Raw genomic sequence first — 20,068 nt, 5'->3', positions numbered from 1 at the left:
TCGTCTCTTTCGATCCGGACTTGGTTTTCTACACTGTGAACATGAGCGCGCTTTCCATGTTCTTACTCGCTCTGCGCCTTCTTTACTTGGACATCGATAAAGAGCTCTTGTACGTCCTTGTTCCGGCATTTTTCTGGCTGTGCTATTGGCAGATGATGTACTGCTTGGTTTTCGACCATCGTCTCGACGATGCGCTAAAAATACTTTGTGTAACTGCCTCTCTATTGATCACTTCGTTGGGCGCGGGGATGGAGAGGATGGCAACACTCGTCAACACCCACGAAGCCAGCCCAGTCGATATGAGGTGATACCCGAAGGCTGTGATGCTTGGATCCAAAAAACAGAGGAGAGGAGTGTGAGGGACGCAAGAAGAGCTCTACCATGAGTGTCTGTGAATTCATTGGGGACCAGTTGGAGGCCTGGGTTTGTTTGATTGACTCTACGACCTTGAAATCGTTGAGTAAGCGGAATGAGCGAAATATTATCAGCGAGCGATAAAGCACTTAGGCATAGAATTGAGGAACGTCGAGGAATGTTGCACAACCAAAGCCCCTCAGTGACGATTCACCGCCTTCCTCTTCCATGAATTGCCACTTCTCAAGCGAATGATGACGTCTCAATCATGAACTTTGACATCCTCTCAAGACAATATTAAGTCCCAATCAATATAAGATGGCAAAAAGAGCAAGTTCCCGAGTCATGTCAGCAGGATTCATCTAACAAAGTCACAGCTATCATTTCGAGTCCATGGCGATGTCCAAGGTAAGCCCGAGGACAGTAACAACAAAGACACACTCTGACAACTTAAAAGGGGTCGGATTTCGGTAATCTATTTCCCAATAAGTAACAAGAATTCATACTTATAGTTCAGATACTTCACTCGGAAGAAAGCAACATCTTATGGCGTGACCGGATGGGTCAGAAACACAGCAAATAACAAAGTAGGCAAGGGTTGAGAAGTTCGGAAATATTTTTTTGACTTTGGCACAGGTCGAAGGAGAGGCTCAAGCCGAGGATGATATTCTGCAAAAGTTCATGAAGGATGTTGAGAGTGGACCAAGCCACGCCACTGTGGATAAGGTTGAGAAGCAGGAGATTGATGTGGTTGAAGGAGAGACAGGATTTGAAGTTCGCAGGTAGAGGAACTCATAGAGGTTATCTTGCGGAATTGACTTATTCTCATCCACCGCATACAAGATACATAATCGTTGGGCAACTTGAAGAACGACAGAGCAAAATGGCCAGATAATATGATTCGGTTGAGCTTTCTGTTGACATGGGTGGATACATAGGTACATTCTGTTGCCGAGGGTGCTTTAGTCAGAAAATCCAACTCGAGCAGACAAGGCCGGCCAAAAGAGGCAACGCAACATTTCCACCATTATGAACCTCTAGACGCCAGATAAGAAATCGTTCCGATGAGAGAGCACCTACTCGAATCGGTATTCCTAGCTCACGTGACCATTGTTACCCCAGAATTTCTCATCCGTCGGGTCGGCGACTCAGAGATGCCTCGGCTCCCCACGCTTACTATTCCAGACTTCAAAAACAACATCAACTCCATTCCAATCCGCAATTCTCTTCAATTATCTTCCCAATCAACACAACAGCCTTCAAAATGACCGAAAGACTCAGCTCCATTCTCAAGCACTTGACACCTGGTTCCTCTGGGTTGTCTCAAATGTATGCAGCATCATTTGCAGACGCAAGCACATGCTAATAATCAGCAGCACTTCAAAGAACGCCGATGATGTGGTTATCACCCTCGCCATCCGAACACCCCTCGCAAAAGGCTTCAAGGGAGGATTCAAGGATACAGAGCTTGACTATCTCGTATACGCACTGTTGAAGAAGGTCATCGAGAAGTCCAGAATAGATCCTCAACTCGTCGAGGATATCTGCTGTGGCAACGTATGTTTCCTAGTCTGCGAGCCTCTACAACTGCTAATGACAGTCTCTAGGTATCAGATGGCAAAGCCGCGTACAAAGTCCGAGCAGCAGCCCTTGCTGCCGGCTTCCCAAATACCACCGCCGCTTCCACGGTAAACCGATTCTGCTCGTCCGGACTGAAGGCTACACAAGACATCGCGAACCAAATTGCATCTGGCAACATCGATATCGGCGTAGCCATGGGCGCAGAAATGATGTCTGTCGGTGGGGACCGCCTCGAGAAGCCCTTCCACCCTGAGATCCTCGAGAACCAAGAGTCCAGAGACTGCATGCAGCCCATGGGCCAGACATCCGAGAACGTAGGCAAGGACTTCAACATCTCTCGCGAGAAGCAGGATAGATTCGCCGCAGAAAGTTACCAGCGCGCAGAGGCTGCACAAAAGGCTGGCTGGTTCGATGATGAGATTGTGCCTATCGTTGCCGAGGTTAAGGATCCCAAGACTGGAGACGTCAAGAAGGTTACTTTGACCAAGGATGAGGGACCAAGATGGGGCACAACTTATGAGGGATTGAGCAAGATTCGTCCTGCTTTCCCAGATTTCGGTGATAAATCTACTGGAGGAAACTCTTCCCAAGTTACTGACGGAGGTATGTTTATTCTTTCCACAGGAGAATTCTGTTGCTAATTTTATAGCTGCCGCCGTTCTCCTCATGAAGCGTTCCCGAGCCATCGAACTCGGCCAACCTATTCTCGCAAAGTACGTCGGCGCCACAGTCGCCGGTCTTGCTCCACGTATCATGGGTATCGGCCCATCGATCGCCATCCCCAAGCTCCTCTCCAAATACAACATCACAATCGATGACTGCGACATCATCGAAGTTAACGAGGCATTTGCTTCCATGGCAGTTTACTGCAAGGATGTCCTCAAGATCCCACACGAGAAGATGAACATCCGTGGTGGTGCTATCGCCCTCGGCCACCCTCTGGGTGCTACAGGTGCCAGACAAATTGTCACGGGTCTCAGTGAGGCCAGGAGACAGAAGAAGAAGATCTTGTTGACGAGTATGTGTATTGGTACTGGACAAGGTATGGCAGGCCTCTTTGTCAACGAACAGCTGTGATTTGTATTGTACTCTAGCATTTGGGGCTTGGGTTTCCAAACAAAAAAATGAATGACTTCTGTTTGACATGTTTTCTGTCATATGTCACGTGTTGGCGGGGTAGTCCAGGCTGCTATATTCATGGACGAGGTGGCGAGTGTCATCCCGTTCAAACATTCTTGTCGATGGCTATTATGGATCCTCTCACGATCGGGGCAGCCATTCCTGGCTTGCTTACTTCGGCCATAAAATTGATTCGACTCCTCAAATCATTCACCTTGTCTCCGGATTCACCAAAGTCTATGAAAGTAGTCCTCGGTCTTCTCATCTCCATTTCAACTTCCTTGAAAGATCTGAGGCAATCATTTGACGAACATTCAAACATCCCCAACAATAATCTTGATCTCATCAACATCCAGTGTCTAATTGTACCCTTGACTTCTTGTATTATAACATTTTCACACCTTGAGCATCTCATCGACATTATCCGAGCGGATCCGAAATGTCCAGCTCGCCTGTGTGCCAGGTTGGAAGGCATCAGTTCCTTGGACTATGTGAACTCTACCTTGTCGGACGAAGATGTGATCAGGATAGCAGAGACGTCGGAAACTCGTACCGAGTCTCGTAGGTTTGGGCATGGAGTGGAGAAAGAAGTCGTTGGTCTGGCTGTCTTGGACGATGGACTGAGCTGGATGATTCTTGCAGATTATGATGAGAGAGCAATGGCTGACAGTGGTAATGATGAGAAGCTACCACTGTTCAGGAAGCAAAAGTGGAATGAAAATCACCTTGAGGATATGCTTAAGATTCTACGAAACTGCCAAGAAATGTTGGGTTTATTGACAAGCTTGTTTCGTGGGTATGTTTTGTATTCACAGATGTCAAACCGCATCACTGATGACTGCAGAAGTATCGAGCAGTTGGATATTTCAATCCAAAGATTATCAGAACTCGCCTCGCAAATTCTGGAAGACAAACCCTTTCCAAACGCGCACGACGTAGAAAAGTTCGCAACCCACAACACTTCCTCGAATAGCAAAGATTCTTTGCGGGCCAATTCTACCTCGGAACATCTGGCCAAGCAAAGGTTTCAGCTAGCATTTCAGCTCTACCTACACGGAGAAATCTCTACGCTGTCATCGCCCAACTCACCATCTCCAATCCCCACCACACTTGACAGCATCGCCAATCAACCCCTCCCACTCCTCCCATCAGCCATCACAAACACAGCCTGGTACCGCTTCCCACTTCCCCTTCCTCCTGTAGACCCTGATTCCGAGCAATTCACCATCACAGTCAAAACATTAGCCGGCAAGCTCGTCTTGTTCAACATCTCAACCACGACGACATGTCGAGAGCTGAAGCAGCTGATCGAGAGGACGGAAGGTCCTCGTTTGGATCAGCAGTATCTTGTCTGCGAACCAGATCATAGATGGTTACCTGAGGATATGGTTTTGTCTGAGAGTGGTATTGGAGAGGGATCGAAGATTCATTTTTTGTTGCCGTTTTGGGGACGAGGGAGGATGTAGGAAGTTGGCACTGGCATGTGCTGAGGGAGGGCATGATGAAGGTTCACAACACCGCAGCTTTCTATGCTTAGAGGAGGGGCAATTACCTTGAGCTAGATGCATTGAAGCATCATATATACTCGTAAGACCGCGATCGAGTTTGGATTACTGTTATATATTTCCCCGCCACATTTGCAAGGCGTAGCGATGACTCTTGTAAACCCAGCTCACATGGGAAGTACGAATCGTAGATACAGAAGGATTATCTACCTAGAAATTGCAACGTTTTTCCGCAACGTTTTTCCTGCTAAGTTTTGTGATTTGTTTATGGACCATTGAACCTTCGGTCAAGCTTACAAGGAGTGAAATGCGTCAAGCTACAATCCTCGTCTCCAGATCAACAAAGCAAAAGGGGGTGGGGGAAACTAGCGAGACACCCCAGTTCCACACCGCCCGGCAGAAAAAGGGTTGATACCAAAATTTCTACAGTTGGTTTGCGACATCACATCCTGTCCTCCACACCAAGCTCATCACAATGCCGAAACAAAAAGCCCCCAAGGGCGCTGCAGCTGCAGAAGCCTCCAATGTAACCGACCCACGATTCTCCAATTTCTCGACCGACCCTCGATTCCGTCTCCCGTCGAAAAAGCACACCCGCACGAAAATCGATAAACGTTTCTCGCGCATGCTGAAGGATGACGACTTCTCCAATTCAGCAACCGTCGATCGATATGGCAGAAAGTTGAGCACGAGTGGAAAGAAGAAGGCGCTGGAGAGGTTGTATGTTCCAGACGAGGAGGAAGACGAAGATGATGAGAATGCAGATGTAGAGGTCGATGATGACGACGTTGTGGAGAAGGAATTGAAGCGCGCAGAAGCTTATGATCCTGCAAGAGGTGGCGGATTCTCGTCTTCTGAAGATGAAGAAGATGAAGAGGACGAAGAGGAAGGGGGAGTGGAGATTGTAGAAGAGGAATTCCCAGATCTGCAAGCTGAGTCTGCTGCCGTGGAGATGGGCGAAGTTTCCTCGAGAATTGCTGTCGTGAACATGGATTGGGATAATGTTCGGTCTGCAGACCTCATGGCTGTCTTCTCGAGTTTCGTCCGACCGGGAGGAAAGATTCTGAAGATCTCGATATATCCCAGCGAGTTTGGAAAGGAGCGCATGGAGCGCGAGGAATCGGAAGGGCCACCGAAGGAGATTTTCGCCAAGAAGGAGGAGGATTCTGAGGTCGACTCCGAGGAAGATAGTGATGAGGAAGAGGAGAAGATCAAGAAGGAGCTATTACAAGCGGATGATGGCAAGGAATTCGACAGTGCGGCTCTGCGACAGTACCAACTCGATCGGTTACGGTATTACTACGCAGTGGTGATCTGCTCAGACAACGAAACTGCGCAGAACGTCTACGAAAATACAGATGGGTCAGAATATCTATCTTCAGCAAATGTATTCGATCTGCGATTCATCCCTGATGGTGTGGAGTTCGACGATAAGCCCAGAGACGAATGCGAAAGCGTACCGGCCGGATATAAACCCATCGAATTCGTCACGGATGCTCTACAACATTCAAAGTCCAAACTCACGTGGGACACAACACCAGAAGAGGCGTCACGTAAAGAAGCAATTAGCCAAGCTTTCAGTGGAAGTCGGAAAGACCACCTCGATAACGATCTACGCGCATACCTGGGGAGCGACTCCGAAGAAGAAAGCGAAGCTGAAGCTGAAGCAGAAACCGACGGCCCGAAATTATCCAAGAAAGAACTCGCCCGTCAGAAAATGCGCGCAGCTCTTGGTCTCGCCGACGAACCCGCTCCATCGAAAAAGACCAAGGGTCCAGTAGGGGACATGGAAGTTACATTCACAGCCGGCCTCTCCAGCAAATCCTCCACCGGTGTATTCGAGAATGAACCACCCCTCGACGAAACAACAGCAGAGCGATACATACGACTCGAGAAAGAGCGCAAAGCCCGCCGGAAGGAGAAAGCTAAAGCCAAGCGCGAAGGCAGAGATCCAGATGCGCAGCCAGATGCAGAACAAGATCAAGAAGCCGAGAACGCAGATATGGGATTCGACGATCCGTTCTTCGCTACAGACGAAGCTGTCAAAGAGAAAGCCTCGAAGTCACTCCGCAAAGAAGAACGACTCAAGAAACGGGAAGCCAAAGCCGCTGCGGCCGCAGCATCTGCCACCCAGCGCGCTGAACTCGAATTACTCATGCAAGATAACGCTACAGAAGAAGGCGGAGCTAATCTTGATCATTTCGATATCAAGGAGATTGCGCGTGCGGAAAAGCTCAAGAAGAAAGGCAAGAAGCATAAGAAGAATAAGGAGGTTGAAGGTGGGAAGCGGGGTGGTTTGCAGCAGGGCTTTGAGATGGATGTGGGAGATGAGCGGTTCAGCAAGTTGTTCCAGAGTCATGAGTTTGCGATTGATCCGACGAATCCGAAGTTTGTGGCTACGGAGGGGATGAAGAAGTTGTTAGAGGAGGGCAGAAGGAAGAGGGATAGGGATGTTGGGGAGGGAGGTGAAGATGAGGTGGTGGTTAAGAAGAGTAAGAAGAGGAAGGGTGGTGAGGCTGAGGTTGAGGAGAAGGGGGAGTTGAGTGGGTTGGTGGAGAAGATCAGTAAGAAAGTTAGGCAGTGATGACTTGGTTTGAAGTAATGAAGAAAAAATAATCATGAATCCAAAAAAGATCCAAGTGCCGTTGCATATTTATACGTTATATTCCTACGTTCCCTGCCCTTCATTCAGCCAGTCTGCCGCCCAACGTGAAAAAAGCTGGCAGCGTAGCATTCAAAAGCATAGATCAAGGGACTTTGGAATGCCCATCGTCAGGTCCTGACATGAAATATAAGTGATTGACTGTTTACCGTAGTAGTTCTCTGAAATCAACCGTTCTCTTCCAAATTGACTTCAAATAACCAAGGATCCGATGCCAATTGATTCGGAGATCCGCGAGCTTTCTCCTCATCTCGCTTCCGCAAGCGAAAGTAAACACCAGCCACCTAATCCATGCCTCCCTTATCAGCAAACCAAGTCCCTATTGTCAGCTATCCAAACTCACTTTACACTTCGCCTGTCCGGAGACTCTCTATTCAACTAAGATTTGCTTTCCTCTCCTCTGCATATATTATGGATTCATCTCTCTTCCTGGTCTCAGACATTCTGCTCGCTTAGCTAAGATTGACGGCACACTGTGTTTGGCCTACTATCTTTTTTCCTATGGCAACGTATCGACCTCCGAGCTGACTCAGATCTATTCCAGTTTGCTGTAGGTATATTGAGATTGGCAGAGATACAACTTGATATGAGTTTGGCAACTACAATGTAGGGTTCAGGACATCAGTTCACCAGGCACTCAAGTCATATCATCTCGCTGGTCTCCTCACATCCCGATCTAGTCCTATCCCTTTCTCCTATCTTCATCGTACTCCACACCAAGTACCTCACATCAAGCACCTTTAGACTAATTCCAATTCCCCGCTACAATCCAAACCCAAGGTCACATTGTCACAATCTTCAAACTTTCAAATTCTCAATTCTAATGTCATGTTTCGCTTTTAGTACTTTGCTTTTGTTATGTTATCCATGTATCCAGACCCCCTTTATATACCTATCCAACAGCTAGATCCCTAGCCCAGGTATCCCCATCCACCAGTCAATCCCAGTAGCAAAGTCCCTACCTCCGGGGCCTGGAACCTTTTAAAATTCAGTTAGCCCGCCTGTCAAGTCTGGATGTTGAATTTTAAGATAATACACATCGATCAATTCCAAAGCGGAAGGATTGAGAAATAATGTAGACTGAGAAATAAAAAATGAGAATTAATATGTCCCCTGACGCCAGCGAGTGAACAGGAGCAGGATAGAGAGAGACGAAGCAATATTCCCTTCCTTTCCTACACCTCTGAATTGTTGAATACCGATTGTTGCATACTGCAGCTTGGAAAGAGAAGTCGATGTTGAAGTCGTATTGAAATAGAAGGTGCTGAAATGTAGATCGGGTTGAGATGTTGAATCGCAAAAGTGATTTTGAAACTCGTACATATAGCTAGATTCCGGAGTCGCTTAGCTGAATGTGAATAGGGCAAAGGTGGTAGACCTGCGCAACGTCGCAGGTTAAGTTGATCGTGGTGTGTTAAGGCGGACCTCAAATATCCTCATCCTCATCCTCCACCTCCATCACATGCCCATATCCCTCCATGCCAACATCTTTCCAACCAAATCTCTGATGCTCCGCACTTTCTCCCCGTCCCCAATTCTGACCACCCCACTGCCCACTAGCACCTGCATCCCCACTCCCACCCAGAAACTCCCCCGCATTGAAGTCCCCACCTCCATCATGACTTCCTCCCCCACCTCCACCACCCCCCTCATCCTCCTGATAATCGGCTTCAACACTCAAAATATCTCCATCTCCATCCGTCCGCAGGAATCCAAACAGATTAGCCAGCTGCTTCAGGCTCAGCGCCGCTCGCTCCTTCGGCTCGCCATCACGCATTGCCTTCTCCAGATTCTGGAGCTTATGTAATTGCATGGACAGCATGCGCATATCGACGGAATTTTTAACTACGATCCGTGTCATGTAGGTTTCTTTCTTTTGGCCTATGCGGAAGATGCGGCCGAAGGCTTGTTGCTCGACGGCGTGGTTCCACCAGAGGTCTAGCGAGATACAGCGGTTGGCCCAGGGGAAGTTGAGTCTATGTTCCACGGGTTAGAAAAAGTCCTTCTATTCCCGTAGTCTCCGGAGAATAATTTCGATTGGGCAATGTAGAAGAAGGGAAGGTAACGTACCCCAAACCACCACACTTCAGGCCAGCAATCAAGATCTTAACACCTTCATCATCACGGAATCGCTTGATTGCCTTCTGCCGATGCTCCAATGTTGAGTCACCAGTCAGGTACAGGAAACCCCATCCCTCACCATTGCAGATCCGACCGACGATTCGAGCTAGAGTTCGGAATTGAACGTAGATAACGACCTGTACATCAAAGTCAGCTCTCACTTCCCACCGCCGCCGGCCTTCCAATGTTCCCAGCTCTGTCCGTGACTTTGAAAAGTGTTTGTGAAACGATGAAGAGGAGTGAACCCACCTTATCCAACGGCGCTTCCTCAAAACCCTTCAACAGCAACGCCTTCAGCGCAGTCGTCTTCGTACTCGGCGTCAAGACAAAGCCCGGCTCCCTATCACTCTTACTGATCCAAGTACTATCATTGGTCATCGGTTCGAAACCCATAAGATCCCGTCCCCTGCTGAAAAAATCCTTCTTTGGATCAATTTCCTCCTGGCCCTCACGACCTTTGCCTTTTCCTTTGTTTTTGGACCGGCGTCTGCTAGATGAGGATGTTGTGTCGCCGTCGTCGATGAGAGGATTAATGACGGGAGTGGTTTTGTCGAAAATGCGGTTACATTCCGGGCACGTCATGTATTCGTTTTCCTGGGCGACGAGCGCATTGACAAATGTGTCGATGCAGTCTTTGCAAAACACATGACCACACTATTATATCAATTAGCATGTCTCTTATCTATCCAACTTCACTTCCACACTGCCCATTCAACACCACAATGTAAGAGCACCAGCCTCAGTACTACTCACATCGGTTTTCAATGGCTCAGTCGGGACATCCGAGCATAGAGAACAAGTAACTCTCTTGTAAAGCTCTCCCTCATCTAGGGTTCCCAGCGGCTGCTCCATATCAAATGTATGACCAAAAGACGACTGACCAAACGGCAGCATCTCATCATCTGGGACAACCTCACCTCGCGCGCGGGCTTCAGCACGATGTGCTTCGGACGTTTCGACCCACTTTAATGGTACTTGTCAGTACGGCTTGAAAGTCGTATTTTCAATGTCACGAAAAAGGTTCAGACAATCAAAATCGATATTTGGGGGTGAATTTGGAGTGGGGTGGACATACCAACTGGCACTGCTCGTAGAACGGTCTATTGGCCGTTTTGATTTTCGTCATACGAGTCTTCAACTCTTGTACGTCCTCCATTGTCCAGCTCTCCTTGATTGTACGCTCCAGCATAAATGGGTGTGATGTGCACTGTCGTAAGCGGAGGAGTTGGACCATGAAGAAGCCGTAGTTGCGGCTGGCATCACCCTTTTTGAAGAAGGCATTGAGGTTGTTTCGGAAGCGATTTTCGGTCTGTTGATTTTCCAGGTCAGTCAAAGTGTCCCGTTTCTGGATGTCTGAAATTGTTTCGCGACATTGAGAATCCCACTTGTCAAATATCCGACAAATGCGACATTGAAGCCAGGCTTTGGGAGGGTACTTACAATACGGTAGATGATGGTCTCCTCTGGTGAGAAATTTACATATTGAATATGAGGATGTGGTTCGGGTAGAGTAAGAATAGGGCGATTGAGAATTGATGTCTTCATAGTCCGACGCATCATGGTGTAGCTGAGGAGGGTAGCAATGCGGTTGTAGCAATCACTGGCGTCAGGATCACAGAAGTACTTCTGAAACATCGCCCAATCCATGCTATAATTTGCCTTGAGGAATCGGAGGTATGGAAAGAGTCTGTTGTGGTGTTAGATCAGCATTCTCTACTCTTTGGATACTTTGTTTACATGGATCGAATTCTTGGGAGGCTAAGCGAGGGAAGACAAAAGGAGAAACGTACTCTTCCAACCGGTTCAACAACGGCGTACCGGTTAAGCACAATCGATAAACACTCTTTAGGTTCTGACACGCTAAGCTGGTCCGCGCGCTGTTGTTCTTAATAGCCTGAGCCTCGTCCAACACAACGCGATACCAGTTGACTTGATGCAGTAATCCCATCTTCTCAAGTGCACCCTTGGCCCAAGCAGGATAACCATGGCGAGCAATCTCCATGCGACCTTCCTTATCGGGCCAAGGGAACTGCTTCATTACTACGTTGTAAGACGTTACGACGATGTCTATGTCCTCGAGGATGGAGAGGGACACTGTGGAGGAGGACTTGTAGTGTAGAATTTTGGGGAAGACCTTGTCATTGACATGAGCTTCGATCTCTTCCGTCCATTGCTTGACGATTGTGGCGGGGGCGACGATGAGTGTTGCTTTAACCTTACGCTTGATGTCCTCTATCCAATGTCAGACTAGTTCGTAATTCGACAGTGACTTCGACAGATGCGGCATCGCAGAGAGGAAGGGGTAAACTTACCAAGACCAGGAGGATTCCCAACCATGCAAGCCAATGTCTGTACCGTCTTTCCCAGACCCATACTATCAGCCAACAGCCCTCCATGCGGAGGTTGACTACTCAATTCTCGCTCAACCATCCACTGCGCACCCAACAACTGGTGGTGATAGAGCGTACTGTTCATCCCCTTGATCAACCACTTCCCATCCACTGCCTTACATTTGGCATAGCCGAAACTCTTACTCGCATCTCTAAGTTTAGCTTTATCACTGCGCACAGCTCCACGGGTCAGTGCATCTTCGGGCTCGGGAATATTGGCGAACAACAGTTGGAATTGCGTGGCTTTGGTTTTGTGGCCTGATATAGTCTCTTCGGCAGGGCGATTGAAGATGGGGTTTTGAAGACGGTCGGATATAGGATCGTTGTTCATGAGGTCTTCCAGAATCATGTGACCGACAGGGTCGACATTGTTGAAGGATCGAAATCGACCGGATGCGAGAAGACTTTGACCATTGGTGACGAGCTCTTTGCCTTTACCTTTGCCCTTCTTAGCAGGCTTCTCTTTCTCCTTGCCTTTACCCTTGTCTTTGACTTTGGCTTTACCTCGTCCTCTCGTAACAGGAGACTTGACCTTGCGTCGAGAAGCAGGAGCTGCAGCTGGTTCATGGCCTTTCTTCTTCTGAGCCTTAGCACGTTCCTTCTCACGACGCTGTTCATCTTTACGTTGCATATACTCGAAGGGTCCCTTTGCAACCTTGGCGCGTCTCTTACGAGGCTTGCCGGCTTTGGTGAGACCGAGATCTGGTTCGACCTCAGGGGGACCGTTCTCTTCAGCGAATATACCAGCCATGGCGTCATCGTCATTGTACTCTCCCTCGCCAGCGTTATCATCCGATTCGGATTCGGCGTCTTCGACCTCTTCAGACTCTGCTTGAAGACGGCGACCTTCTTCTGCTGCAAGTCGCTCTTCTCGCTCTCTATGACGGCGCTTGACGGTCTCCTCTCGAGTTTCAGGAAGGAACAGAGAATTTGGGTCCTCCTCCTGCTCATCCTCACCAATCCGGGATACAGCTACACGGAGACGATCTCTGGTCTCGATACGCTTTATGATTTTGTAGAGATGCACAGACTCGTCGGCTGTAATGGTCTTGGATCGCTGTTTACGAACCAGCAGGTTCTTGAGCTTAAGCATCTTCTCATACTCGGGGTCAGCCTCGTCTTCCTCATTCATCCAAGAGTTGTCCTCGCTGGCATCTTGCATGACGGCGTCAGCTTGATCAGAGGTACCGAAAGTATTGTCTTCAAAGCGCGCAAAATGGTTTGGTACTTCAGGACGTATGTGTCCTCTTGAGCTGCCTTCTCCATTATTCTGGGCCTTGCTTCTCTGATACATTGCTCTTTGAGCAGCCATCAGCTTCGCGGGATCAAGTTTCTTTCTTGGTGTATTTGGTTTCGGAGCCGGCGGTGGGTTGAGAGGACGGACATCATCGTCTCTTCTCTCCTCCTTGATGAATACAACATCATTCGAAGTCTTCTGGGGGCTTTGTGAGCTCCATTTCTGTTGAGCTGTCACTGAAGCTTGTTGAGGCTCGATGATCATGAAATCGCCGTCATCATCGTCTTCTTGTGCCTGAGGTGGAGGGGTAGGCTTTGAAGATGGCGTGCTTTTGATAGTTTGTCCAAAGATGGATGGTATTGGATGACTGCTGGTTATGGACGGACCATGTTTGCTAGATGGTAGAAGTTGTGAAGGTGGTCCACCGAAAATCGAAGCAGAGGTCAGTTGCGGGGTAAGTGATGTCGGAGATGAAGGCTGTCCAGGTGAAGATGAAGCAGCTGATGCAGCGCTCTCTGATTGTGGGACTTGAAGAGATCTGACAGGGTTCTCGACAGGTGGAGTGCGGGCGGCCGATTGTTGACGCGCTGCATAAGGAGGAGGATTATGAGTGAAATACATGGGGTCATGCTCCTCAGACTTGATCTTCAAAGCTGAACTCGACTCAACTTCATTGTTGATTTGGTCCTGAACTTGGCTCGGCTCACTGGCTGAAGCAGTACGCTCGATTGATGGAATCAACTCGTGAGAAGGAGATGACTGGGTCTCTGGCTCTTTCTCTGGTTGATTTCCAGTTGTTGACTCTGGTTCTTCATCAAGCTGGTAATCCAAGTTGTCATCCATATAGTCATCATTGCTATTACCATGACGAGAGAAATTGAAATCTTCCATTTTGTATGATGAAGTGATACTATGAGTGGTGCTTGGAAAGAAATATTTGTTCTTTAAACGGAGTTGTAGTTTTAGAAAGAAAATATAGTTGAGGTGATGCTGTAGGAAGGTAGAGGTCGAATGGCTGTTGGTGTTGTACTTGTAGGCTTGATCCTCGAAGCATTCGACTTGAGGAGGTGAAGTGGATTGAGTGGGCCCTGTATCTACCTCAGAGCGCTCCGCTTGATAGTTGAAACCCGCTGAATAAATTTTCAATGGTGAGCCTGAAATTCAATTAGTACCTGATGTTTGGATGACGTTGATCGCCGTGATGACGAGATGATTTCTCAGCAAGGCACAATAAATGTGAGCAGCTGCTTTGAGTTTGAGATTGAAAAGTGCAAGAACAGTGAGGACTCTATGGGTGAATGCTGAGTGTGTGGATGCGGAGATTCATATGTAGACCAAGAGGAGACGGTGTAATGACAAGGATGAATAGAAAGAACCCCTGCCTCACAGACTACTTAGCTGAAGACATTCCGTATGCAGGGCATGCACAAAAACCAACCCACCAGATTGTGAGCCTGTGAATGCACCAGGATGAGTTGGAATCATGAAAAGCGGACTCTGCGAACGAACTGTGAGGAGATGTAGAAGTGGATCCTCAAATTTTGGAAAGTAATAATGAATGGCTGCATATTGAAAATTAATTACATACCTCGAATCCGATGACAGCCAATCCGATGACAGCCAATACTAATGTTTGGGTGGTAATTTGTAGTCCAGAAGATGATAGGTGGTGCTGAGGTCATTGATCTTGATGTTGTTGATGGGGAAGGGTGTAGCTGTGAAAGACGCCCTTTAAATAGAACAGCCTTACCAAGTAAGCGAGGGTGTTGGAACCATCTGCGCCATCGCAGGAGGAAAGAACCCTCGACTACAATACAGGCAGGCAGGCAAGAAGGATTGAACAGCCAACCAAGAAAAAGAGCAGGAACCAACCGAAAACATACACCACTACTACCTCCCCACCCGACCTGTCATGTCCTCCCTCCCAACACGCACTTCTGACCCACCACGCTATCAACTTCGTGACCTGACATGCCAGGCCGGGAATGCCAACCACACCGAATGAACATCCAAACATAATCCTCGACCCCTCAAGATATTCATTCATCCATCCATTTTACCACAACCACCCCCTCCTCTACTTGTAGAAAGAAAGAAAGGAATCTTTCCCCCCAAAACAAACAAGCAAAAATCCACGCAGTCGGCGGGGGGAAACGACAAACCAAACCAAAAATATTCCACCCCATAAAAAAATTCCTGGACTCCCAATTAGGATCCAGACAACGGAAGAAATTCAGGATCAAAATCAAGGATTCAAAGATTAAAAGCAGAAAGGGAAGACAGGAGCAGGTCCAGAGATTACAATTTCGTATTGATTATTTACATAGGCACACAAAAGAAAAGGAAAACAGCGCATTAGTTCCTAGCTTAACCACTCCCCAGATCGCAAATCCCAAATCCCGATATCATACACCACCACACAAAGGTACCCCCATCCAAGGTAACCCCCCCCTCTCGAAAGAACATCCACGCCAGGCATTTCTACCTCCCCTCCCCGGATATACAAGCCAGCTCGTCGCTCGTGGGATGTTATCCATGCCGAAGATCGGTAATGTCGTGTCCTAAAAAGAACCTGGTACATGTAGACATATCTGAGTCTGGGGCTCCCTCCGGATGTAGGTATTTGCGAAAGACATCGATACGGTGGGAGACGGTGGAAGACGGTGGGTGGGAGGGAATGGATTTACCGAGATAGAAATCGAGATCCGGACCGGGACCGAGATAGCGGACATGAGGGGGTGAGGTAAGAGACTGGGACTCGGTCGGGATTCGTGATTTGAAGAAATGTAACGTATTGGCCCTGAGACATGAGGGCTGAGAGCTAGCTGAATGTATGGATGATATTCGATTCCACATCTCGGCTCATCCTACGGTAAAATGGAATGGAATGGAATCGTAATCTGTTGTTGGTTGTTGTGCTGTGTTGCGTGTGAAGCAATCCATGAGTGGTGGTCAGTGCGCCTCGCTTAATGCCAAAACCGGAAGGAAACAAGAAAACATCGCCTCCGAAATCCATACAAAAACAAAATAAAAAAACATCTCGGTAACAAAATCGACCCCTTTAACCAGCCTCGGTGACGAGATTGCCATTACCGTCTGTTTGTGGGTAATACCAAGCACAAACAGCGATAATCAGGTAAAGGCACTGCAGAAGCATACCCTCGAGCCCTAAATCACGTGTCAGTAACCCCCCCCATAACATATCAATCAAAGACCAGAGATCAAAGACTTACAATGAGACTTGCCATCCCCAATCAAATAATTGACCAAAAGCACAGCTACAAACAGCACCGCAATCTGGAACCCATCAAAACTCAGATCCATCTCGTCCTTGCCCATAATCCACCCGATAATCACCAGCAGCGGGATCAGGAACAGCGAAACCTGCATACTCGATCCAACAGCAACGCCAATGGCCAAATCCATCTTATCTTTCACGGCCACGGTCACGGCAGTGGCATGTTCTGCAGCGTTTCCTACGATGGGGAGAAGGATCAAACCGACGAATTCGATGGATATAGCTCCGCTGGCTGTAATGGCACTAATAGAATCCACCATGAACTCCGCGCAAAGCCCAATAACAGCCGTTGCACCCGCGAGAGTCGCCCACGCAACAGCAATATGTAACTGCGGCTCCTCATCCTCATCATCAGCATCCTCATACGCATTCGTATTAATAAGCTCGTCATTCGGCGGGCGATCCGTAACCGTAGCTCGTCCCGCACCAGCCGCAACACCACCTGCCTTCGCGATGCCCTTGGATATCGCTCCAGCGGGGACTTTGTTCTTGCGGGGCCGCATGGCGACCTTCTGGCTCTCCTCGTTGAACATCACGGCGTGGGTCTTGAGCTGGAAGTACAGGTATCCGATGTACACGACCAGGAGGATAACGGACGTCCCGCGCGAGAGAGCGGCAACGTGGGATTGGGATTTGATGGCTGCGAACTCGTCGAAGCAGGTGGGGATGATGACACTTCCTACTGCGAGGGCGAGGAGCGAAGCGGCTGTTTGGGCGACGGTCTTGTTGAAGAATTGCTCTGTACGGCGGAGGCCTCCGAAGAAGAAGCACATTCCTAGGACGAGGAGGAGGTTGGAGAGGATGCTGCCGATGAGGGAAGTCTGTACGACGAGAACTTCGTCGTGGGCGAGGGCGATGATGGCGACGATCATTTCGACGGCGTTTCTAGAAATGTTAGCTGGAGATGTTCAAAAATGAAAGAGGACGTACCCAAAAGAAGCATTCAAAAGTCCACCCAAACTCTCTCCAACATGAAGAGCAATCTCCTCGGTTGCAAAACTCAACATAGCCGCCAGAGGAATAATGGCAATGAAATTGACCACGAAAACCGCCTTCTTATCCACTCCAGCATAATTCAACGCTATTCCAATCGGTGCAGCCAAGAGCAGGATATTAATCCAAGAGTTGAGAAGCGTTCTCTGGATCTGGTTCCGAAGTGTAAATGGCTCCTTGTGAGGTAGGACCTTGCCCTTATACCACGGTCTCTTCTTCTCTTCATCCTCTCCCTCTGGAACCTCTTCCTTATTCTTCTTCGAGAACCGACCCAAGAATCTCTTTCGTGCCTTTTCCTCTTGACTTCTGGGTCGTGTCGACGTCTGATCCACGACCGTCTCTTCGCTATCGCCCTCTCTAGCCTTGCCGTTCGAACTCGACGCTGTAGTCATCTGGTACTCATTGTCCTTTGAATTCCTGGGTCTCTCATTCTCATCTGTGCCTTCATTGAAGTGGTTCGAATGGAATGTAGGTTCGGTCTGGACTGCGGATAATGGAGTTTCTCTCTCATCCATATCATCGGGTCTTCTCTGTCGCCCGGATTCGATGTCGGTTCCTGACGCTGCCCAGGTCTTCGCTCTGCTGGTCTTTCTGAATGGATTCCAGGAATCGCTGTACCATGCTTCTTTTCGCGCTTGGCGCTTTATGGAATCTAGAGACTTGTCAGCATAAATTGTACTTAAAATAATTGTAGAAGATCTGCGCACGCATATTAAACGTCATTTTGTATTATGTTGTAAAAGTCTGCCGTTCCTTGTCGAAATGGGCGAACTGTGTATTTGAGTGGGCGCACTGCTGGCGTTTGCGGACAACAAGGCAATCAGGCGGAATGTAGAATCCCCGATTGGTTGCTAGATGCGCTGGTGAGTTGTGTCGGGCGCAAAGGATTGTGCGCTGGAACACAGAGTCTGTCGCACGAATATATCGTGATCTTATCGATCTCTCAAATCCAGTGCTGCGGCGAATTGAGTTCGATATTGAATTCGCGGATTGATTGCATTTTTCCAAGCTCAGCCCAGCCTCGGCGCGAAGCTTGTTGTCGTTGGAATGGGGGCTGAGGATAATAAATGGACCTTGGCCGCCTGGAAAGCCTCGTGGCAATACCTAGGAGAAGCGGGGCGGGATTGTGTTGCTCAGCTGAAGTTGAACTGCGGGGTAAGACGGCAAGTAGATGTATTGCTGTTGCTGTCGTGAAGTCGTGAATGTTTGCTATTGAAGAAGAGAAATGGAAAGGGAGGAGGGAAGAAATAGTTGGAAATGGCCCGGCCAGGTTTCTTTGAAGGGAGATTTGCGTCGAGCCCAATTTCGGTGGCTTTATTTAACCCCTGTCGTCGTTGGTGATCCAACCGCTTTATTCCACAAAAAGAATCCACTTGTCCGCGTAAAACCCAGTTGACAGCCACTATTTTCATATTAGGCTCAAGAATTACAGGAATAGTCGAATGAAAAGTCGCGAAACGAATTTAGGACTCGTGTATTTCTCAATTGCGTTGCACAGCCATTGGCTAAGGTATTTACTGGCGCACGAGCTGGTAGGCGATTCAGGGCAGCTGGATGCGATGCAGATGCGACGCAGATGCCGGTGTCGTGTGTTGTTGTGATGACCTCACTTGAGTCTAGACTAAGCCAGACGATGCTGCAGGGGAGTGCACTGTTCAAACACAAGTCGGGATATTTACATACAATGACCGGAAATGACGACAAGGTACCTACCTATCTATTGAAGAAAAGCCTACAAACCTCTTGAAAGACTTCCCGAGCAGCTATATACATGTGACTACCTTTCACGTCTTTCAGTCGCGCACAGCGCGCGCTGTCTTTCCCAGCTGTCAATGCCCCAGCGGTGTGATATCAACATAGTTTTCTCCTGATTCGTGGCATGTCTACAGAATCGGGAAGCTTTCTCCCAGACCATTTCCTGTCTTCCTCATCCTGCCCCAGTCTCCCTTTCCATACGTCCATACATCATCCTCAGTCAAGTCAACTCTTCCCCATCCCAAGAAACTTGGCCAACTTGGCACCAAGGTCTTGACAAATCTTGACTTTTGCTTGTTTCCCCCAAACAAGCTCATCACCAAGCCCTTGGTTTTTCTGCCTCTCAGAATCCCTACCCCACTGTCTTCTACCCACCCGCGCATTCAGCCACAGCCACAACACAGAACAGCGCACCGCACTGTGACACAGCATCATCGCGCAGCGCAGATCGTTCGCTCCGCCAATCAATCACAACTGCGACTTCAAATGCGTTCTGTGATGCGTATTTAAGGTTTTTGTACCTCCGTATTGTGGCTTGACACTTTTAACTATTACATTTAGATTTTTAAACTCTGCGCATGGCTTGATTCGTAGGTCCTTGTCCGGCACTCGCAGTCCCGTTGTTCAGGCGGTTCAAGTGTTCAGCACGACAGGTGTGGCTGAGTACCCAAGCTGGAGTGCCAGGTTCCACAGTGAGGAGGATGAGGCGAGATTTATGGGACAGGAGAGGAGCGGAGGTTTAGGTGGTCGATGCGAACTTTCTGGTAGGTGATTGAAAGTTGATAGTGGTTAGGGAAGTTTTTGTGGTCGAGGACAATTTAAGTGGAAAAATCGGCAGTCGCATGCTCGGCAGGCTTCCCAGTATCTCACTCACCTCCCCCTTCCTCTATCTCGGTCCCAGTCTTGGCGTTGCTGTTGGATCGAGTATGCAGGTTTCTTACGCCGCCTTTGAAGCAAACTCTCCGCGACAGTCCATCAAGCAAGTAGCTGAACATCCGGGATCAGGATTCAGATGCTCAAACTTCAGCTGCCTGCAGATATTTATTTTCCAAA

The 20,068-nt window shown here is 48.5% G+C and overlaps 7 protein-coding genes across 7 annotated transcripts; 4 read left to right on the top strand and 3 right to left on the bottom strand.

The window, feature by feature from the left end:
* Positions 1 to 672: 672 nt before the first annotated feature.
* Positions 673 to 1,140, top strand: ONS95_014360 (uncharacterized protein; the record flags this gene model as incomplete). Its single annotated transcript, XM_058508006.1, has 5 exons — positions 673 to 684; positions 732 to 762; positions 812 to 824; positions 872 to 941; positions 991 to 1,140. The coding sequence occupies 5 exons, from the start codon at positions 673 to 675 to the stop codon at positions 1,138 to 1,140; spliced, it is 276 nt and encodes a 91-aa protein (XP_058355684.1).
* Positions 1,141 to 1,618: 478 nt separating this feature from the next.
* ONS95_014359 (uncharacterized protein) lies at positions 1,619 to 3,012 on the top strand (the record flags this gene model as incomplete). Its single annotated transcript, XM_058508005.1, has 4 exons — positions 1,619 to 1,683; positions 1,731 to 1,911; positions 1,962 to 2,538; positions 2,585 to 3,012. 4 exons carry the CDS (start codon positions 1,619 to 1,621, stop codon positions 3,010 to 3,012), a joined length of 1,251 nt encoding a protein of 416 aa, XP_058355683.1.
* Positions 3,013 to 3,040: 28 nt separating this feature from the next.
* ONS95_014358 (uncharacterized protein) lies at positions 3,041 to 4,862 on the top strand. The gene has a single exon (XM_058508004.1). It carries the CDS (start codon positions 3,060 to 3,062, stop codon positions 4,518 to 4,520), a length of 1,461 nt encoding a protein of 486 aa, XP_058355682.1. The 5' UTR covers positions 3,041 to 3,059; the 3' UTR covers positions 4,521 to 4,862.
* A 172-nt stretch (positions 4,863 to 5,034) lies between these two features.
* ESF1 (pre-rRNA-processing protein esf1) lies at positions 5,035 to 7,143 on the top strand (the record flags this gene model as incomplete). Its single annotated transcript, XM_058508003.1, has 1 exon — positions 5,035 to 7,143. The coding sequence occupies one exon, from the start codon at positions 5,035 to 5,037 to the stop codon at positions 7,141 to 7,143; it is 2,109 nt and encodes a 702-aa protein (XP_058355681.1).
* Positions 7,144 to 8,020: 877 nt separating this feature from the next.
* On the bottom strand, positions 8,021 to 9,049 carry ONS95_014356 (uncharacterized protein; the record flags this gene model as incomplete). Its single annotated transcript, XM_058508002.1, has 1 exon — positions 8,021 to 9,049. One exon carries the CDS (start codon positions 9,047 to 9,049, stop codon positions 8,648 to 8,650), a length of 402 nt encoding a protein of 133 aa, XP_058355680.1. The 3' UTR covers positions 8,021 to 8,647.
* Positions 9,050 to 9,492: 443 nt separating this feature from the next.
* ONS95_014355 (uncharacterized protein) lies at positions 9,493 to 15,051 on the bottom strand (the record flags this gene model as incomplete). Its single annotated transcript, XM_058508001.1, has 8 exons — positions 14,842 to 15,051; positions 14,558 to 14,714; positions 11,655 to 14,123; positions 11,133 to 11,574; positions 10,783 to 11,029; positions 10,418 to 10,651; positions 10,096 to 10,305; positions 9,493 to 9,996 (listed from the first exon to the last, which is right to left on the bottom strand). The coding sequence occupies exons 1-8, from the start codon at positions 14,848 to 14,850 to the stop codon at positions 9,493 to 9,495; spliced, it is 4,272 nt and encodes a 1,423-aa protein (XP_058355679.1). The 5' UTR covers positions 14,851 to 15,051.
* A 178-nt stretch (positions 15,052 to 15,229) lies between these two features.
* Positions 15,230 to 18,479, bottom strand: ONS95_014354 (uncharacterized protein). The gene is made up of 4 exons (XM_058508000.1): positions 17,968 to 18,479; positions 17,198 to 17,912; positions 16,203 to 17,152; positions 15,230 to 16,137 (listed from the first exon to the last, which is right to left on the bottom strand). The coding sequence occupies exons 1-4, from the start codon at positions 17,981 to 17,983 to the stop codon at positions 16,031 to 16,033; spliced, it is 1,788 nt and encodes a 595-aa protein (XP_058355678.1). The 5' UTR covers positions 17,984 to 18,479; the 3' UTR covers positions 15,230 to 16,030.
* Positions 18,480 to 20,068: the final 1,589 nt, after the last annotated feature.

This window comes from Cadophora gregata (assembly GCF_030347475.1).
Source record: "Cadophora gregata isolate MNR1 chromosome Unknown scaffold_9, whole genome shotgun sequence".
Classification (NCBI taxonomy): domain Eukaryota; kingdom Fungi; phylum Ascomycota; class Leotiomycetes; order Helotiales; family Ploettnerulaceae; genus Cadophora; species Cadophora gregata.
Note: the sequence above shows the minus strand (reverse complement) of the source record. Positions and strands in the feature narration are given on the sequence as shown.